Source organism: Lonchura striata, chromosome 22 (assembly GCF_050655825.1).
Source record: "Lonchura striata isolate lonStrDom1 chromosome 22, ASM5065582v1, whole genome shotgun sequence".
Taxonomy (NCBI): domain Eukaryota; kingdom Metazoa; phylum Chordata; class Aves; order Passeriformes; family Estrildidae; genus Lonchura; species Lonchura striata.
Window position 1 is genome coordinate 3,958,865 of NC_140724.1, and position 5,050 is coordinate 3,963,914.

A 5,050-nucleotide genomic window follows, 5' to 3' on the forward strand; every position below is an offset into this window, starting at 1 on the left:
GCACCGCCGCCCCCCAGCGCCCCACCATGAGCTACACCATGGAGCCCCTGGGCAACCCCTCGTACCGCCGGGTGACCGAGACCCGGGCCACCTACAGCCGCGCCAGCGCGTCCCCGTCCAGCGGCTTCCGCTCGCAGTCGTGGTCGCGGGGCTCGGGCAGCACCGTGTCCTCCTCCTACAAGCGCCCCAACCTGGGCGGCCCGCGGGCCGCCTACGGCTCCACGGTGCTGAGCTCGGCCGAGAGCCTGGACGTGAGCCAGTCCTCGCTGCTCAACGGCGCGGCCGAGCTCAAGCTGAGCCGCTCCAACGAGAAGGAGCAGCTGCAGGGGCTCAACGACCGCTTCGCCGGCTACATCGAGAAGGTGCATTACCTGGAGCAGCAGAACAAGGAGATCGAGGCGGAGCTGGCGGCGCTGCGGCAGAAGCACGCCGGGCGGGCGCAGCTGAGCGACGCCTACGAGCAGGAGCTGCGGGAGCTGCGCGGGGCGCTGGAGCAGGTGAGCCACGAGAAGGCGCAGATCCAGCTGGACTCGGAGCACATCGAGGAGGACATCCAGCGCCTGCGGGAGCGCTTCGAGGATGAGGCGCGGCTGCGCGACGAGACGGAGGCGACGATCCGCGCCCTGCGCAAGGAGATGGAGGAGGCCTCGCTGATGCGCGCAGAGCTGGACAAGAAGGTGCAGTCGCTGCAGGACGAGGTGGCCTTCCTCAGGGGCAACCACGAGGAGGAGGTGGCCGAGCTGCTGGCGCAGCTGCAGGCGTCCCACGCCACCGTGGAGAGGAAGGACTACCTGAAGACAGACCTGACGACGGCGCTGAAGGAGATCCGCGCCCAGCTCGAGTGCCAGTCCGACCACAACATGCACCAGGCCGAGGAGTGGTTCAAGTGCCGCTACGCCAAGCTCACCGAGGCGGCCGAGCAGAACAAGGAGGCGATCCGCTCCGCCAAGGAGGAGATCGCCGAGTACCGCCGGCAGCTCCAGTCCAAGAGCATCGAGCTCGAGTCGGTGCGCGGCACCAAGGAGTCGCTGGAGAGGCAGCTCAGCGACATCGAGGAGCGCCACAATAACGACCTCACCACCTATCAGGTACCGGGGAGGCGGCGCGGGGCTGTCCCGTGCCCGGTGCCGGCTCCGGGGAGGAGGGTGCGGGAGAGGTCCGGTGGGAGGGATGCGGGAGGTGCCCGGTGCCCGCTCTGGGAGGAGGAAACGCGGGAGGTGCCCGCTGTGGTGTGGAGGGATGCGGGAGGTGCCCGGTGCCCGCTCTGGCGTGGAGGGATGCGGGACGTGCCCTGTGCCCGCTCTGGGATGAAGAGATGCGGGACGTGCCCGCCCCGGGATGAAGAGATGCGGGACGTGCCCGCTCTGGCGTGGAGGGATGCGGGAAGCGCCCTGTGCCGGCTCCGCAGCGAGGGATGCGGAAGGCGGGGGGGGACGGCGGTGGGAGCGGGTGGGTCCTGCTCTGATGCCAGCCCTGCCTCCCCGAGCAGCGGGAAGAGTTTCTAAAAGTCCCCTCGGAGAAGTTCTGCCCGCTCTGTCCCCCCGTGCGGCGTCTGTCAGCCTCACAGGGGTTTTCTGCGTCTCCCTTGCAGGACACGATTCACCAGCTGGAAAACGAGCTCAGAGGAACGAAGTGGGAAATGGCTCGTCACTTGCGGGAGTACCAGGACCTCCTCAATGTCAAGATGGCCCTGGACATCGAAATTGCTGCATACAGGTACAGTGGGATCTTTGCCGACACGCCTGGAATATTAATAGCACTGCAGATGCTGCTGGCTCAGGAAGCGCTGCCACAGCTAAGAAAGACCAGCAGGCAGTGAACACGGGTGAAAGGAGAGCTTGGCTAAATCCTTGCAGCCCAGTGAGAGCCCGGAAGGTCATTAGGGACCAGCTAATGAGCGGCAGAGCTGCCAGCGAGCCCCGCGGGCACAGCACAGCGTGACTCAGTGCGGCGGCTCCCGTGCCGCATTCTGTCCTTGGCCGCCCGAGCAGGAGATGCAGCGAAAGACGAGGTTATTTTTAATTCCCGCCCGCTCTGCAGATGCCAGGCATGCAGGGCTTGTCACCAGAGCTCCCTTTTATCGCCTGGGAGAGACAGTGATTTTGCTTGATCATGGTTTGAGGCAGCGAGTGCTGATCTGTCTGTCACAAACACTTTTACTTTTCTTGCTCAACTTTCCTTCAGAGGCATCTGCTCTAATCTCGAGCTCAGCGTTGCTTGCTGTTGCCATCACCTGGCAGGTTTTTTTAGTCTCCTCTGTATCACTTCAGAACTCTCACTGGAGAGCTCCTGATTTTTCTGGGTCACAGAAAAACGCTTGAATAAAAGAAAAGTAAAAGCAACAAAAAAACACCCCCATCTCCAGATCTGTTGAAATTTCTGAGGTTGCTCAGACATACAGACACCTCAGGGGCTGTAGCTGCCTGCTGCCAAAGTCAGCTGAAGCCTCCAGTTCTCATATTCCCACAAAGAGAAGGTGGATGCCCAAATTATTAAATTAGAACACATGCTCTAATCAGCTGTAATTGTCTCAGACACAATATTTGATTTGGGTCTGTTGGCTGTGTCAAGTTCTGTTTGCCTAAGTCATAATGAATCCTATTCAATTAGTTAGTTTGTCCTAATCCCTGCTGATTTACGCCATAATAAAACTTTCTGACAGTAAAGATGAATTTGAACTGATCACTGCAGGTGTCACACGAGCCGTAAGCGAGGTAAAAACTGCTGAATGTGAGTTTTGGAAAAGAGCAGATTCAAGGGAAGCTGGGCTGGGGCTGTGAGCAGTGGATGGCTCTGGTGAGTTCCAGCACATTCCACAGCAAACTGGTTCCGTCCTGCTGGCAGAGGAATAGTGCAGCAGGGAAATGTTGTAGAATCCTGGAATGGTTTGGGATGGAAGACACCTTAAAGCCCATCCCAAAGCAGGGCCACCTTCCACTATGCCAGGCTGCTCCAAGCCCCGTCCAGCCTGGCCTTGGACACTTCCGAGGATGGGACAAACAATTATTCCCATAGCTGTCCCTTATTTTGGTTTTGTAATGCTAATTTTCTTCTTTTTCTCTCCTCCTGATTCCCTTAGGAAGCTGCTGGAGGGTGAGGAGACAAGATTCAGTGCCTTCTCTGGAAGCATTACCGGTCCCATATTCACACACAGACAACCCTCTGTCACAATAGCATCCACCAAAATCCAGAAAACAAAAATTGAACCACCAAAGCTGAAGGTCCAGCACAAGTTTGTAGAAGAAATCATTGAAGAGACGAAGGTGGAGGATGAAAAGTCTGAGATGGAAGATGCCCTGGCAGCCATCGCGGAAGAAATGGCAGCCAAGGCCCAGCAAGAGGAACAGGAGGAAGAAAAAGCAGAAGAAGCTGCAGAGGAAGAAGTTTCTGAGAAGGCTCCTGCAGAACAAGAAGCTGCAGCTGAGGAGGAAGAGAAGGAGGAAGAGGAAGCAGAGGAGGAAGAAGAAGCTGCAAAATCTGATGCCGCAGAAGAAGGCGGCTCTGAAAAAGAAGAAATTGAGGAAAAGGAAGAAGAGGAGGAAGCAGAGGAAGAGGAGGAAAAACCTGAGGCCAAGAGCAAAGCTGAAGAGGTACCAGCAAAGGCAGAGAAGGTCAAAACACCTCCTGTAAAGTCCCCCCCCAAATCTCCCGTAACAGAGCCGGCCAAGGCCGCCCCCAAAGAAAAACCTGCAGAAGCAGCAAAAGAACAGAAGGCGGAGAAAACGGAGAAGGCGGCCAAGGAGGAGGAGAAAGCGGCATCGCCAGAGAAACCGGCCACACCAAAGGTGACCTCCCCGGAGAAGGCTGCCACCCCCGAGAAGGCTGCCACCCCCGAGAAAGCTGCCACCCCCGAGAAGGCTGTGAGCCCCGAGAAGGCTGTGAGCCCCGAGAAAGCCGTGGGCCTGGAGAAGCTGGCGCCGCCGGAGAAGCCGCGCACGCCCGAGAAGCCGGCGAGCCCGGAGAAGGCGCGCACGCCCGAGAAGGCCGTGACGCCCGAGAAGCCCCGGTCCCCGGAGAAGCCTCCCTCCCCAGCCAAGGATGCCAAGGCTGTGGTGGAGGAAACCATCACTGTCACCAAGGTAACGAAAGTTAGCGCCGAGGCCGAGAAGGAGTCCAGGAAAGAGGACATCGCGGTCAATGGGGAGGTGGAGGAGAAGAAGGAGGAGGAATCCAAAGAGAAGGAGGAGGAAGACAAGGGAGTGGTCACCAACGGCCTCGATGTGAGCCCCGTGGATGACAAGGCTGAGAAAATCGTAGTAACCAAAAAAGCAGAGAAAATCACAGGGGAGGGTGGGGACAGTGGCACCACGTTTATCACAAAGTCGGTGACGGTCACGCAGAAGGTGGAGGAGCACGAAGAAAGCTTTGAGGAGAAGTTGGTGTCCACCAAGAAAGTGGAGAAAGTCACTTCACATGCTGTAGTAAAGGAGATTAAAGAGAGCGAATAAAAGCAACCATAGCTAAAATTCAAACCAATTCAAGAGCTTGGGTCGGTGCAAAAGGTTAAGCCATAGACAGCTGCAAAATGCATGTGGGTGACGGCTTCAAAGCAGATCGGGTTCTCTCACGGAGGCTCCAGACACACAGTATTTTACTTTTTCGTGCAATATAGGGAAGGGGGGGGGAATGCATGCAGGCTCAAGATGTACTCCCTCCACAGAGCTTGGGGATCTACAAAAAAATACTGCTACTACTAGTGCATGAGATGAAATGTGCAGAGGAAGCTTCTCTGAATTTCCTGAGCTGTTGGAGGGATGTATCTGAGGAACGAGTTCAGATGTATTATGCAAAGAACCAACTGAGCCAAAACCAAACCGAAAACAGTAATAGAGTATTCATGAGAACCAGAACTCTCCTAGCCTTAAAAAAAAAAAAAAAAAAAAAAAAAAAAGCTACTTATAACTAATTATGTTTACCTCACTGGTGCAATTAGGGTGGACTTTTACTCCTGGGAGAACCTTGTTGACATGCACAGTACGCAACCTTTTGTTGTTTGATGTAAAACAGTCACAGCAGTTCTTGCTCAATAAAGGTCAATATGAAAACATGA

The 5,050-nt window shown here is 56.2% G+C and overlaps 1 protein-coding gene across 1 annotated transcript; it reads left to right on the top strand.

Moving 5' to 3' along the window:
* NEFM (neurofilament medium chain) lies at nt 1-5,050 on the top strand. The gene is made up of 3 exons (XM_021547905.4): nt 1-1,088; nt 1,592-1,716; nt 3,080-5,050. The coding sequence occupies exons 1-3, from the start codon at nt 27-29 to the stop codon at nt 4,446-4,448; spliced, it is 2,556 nt and encodes an 851-aa protein (XP_021403580.2). The 5' UTR covers nt 1-26; the 3' UTR covers nt 4,449-5,050.

Excerpts from the sequence above, each read along its gene's own strand:
- NEFM (XM_021547905.4), top strand. The coding sequence starts at position 27 with ATGAGCTACACCATGGAGCCCCTGGGCAACCCCTCGTACCGCCGGGTG. Across the intron at positions 1,089-1,591 it reads ACGACCTCACCACCTATCAG|GACACGATTCACCAGCTGGA; the intron begins GTACCGGGGAGG and ends TCTCCCTTGCAG. Across the intron at positions 1,717-3,079 it reads ATCGAAATTGCTGCATACAG|GAAGCTGCTGGAGGGTGAGG; the intron begins GTACAGTGGGAT and ends TGATTCCCTTAG.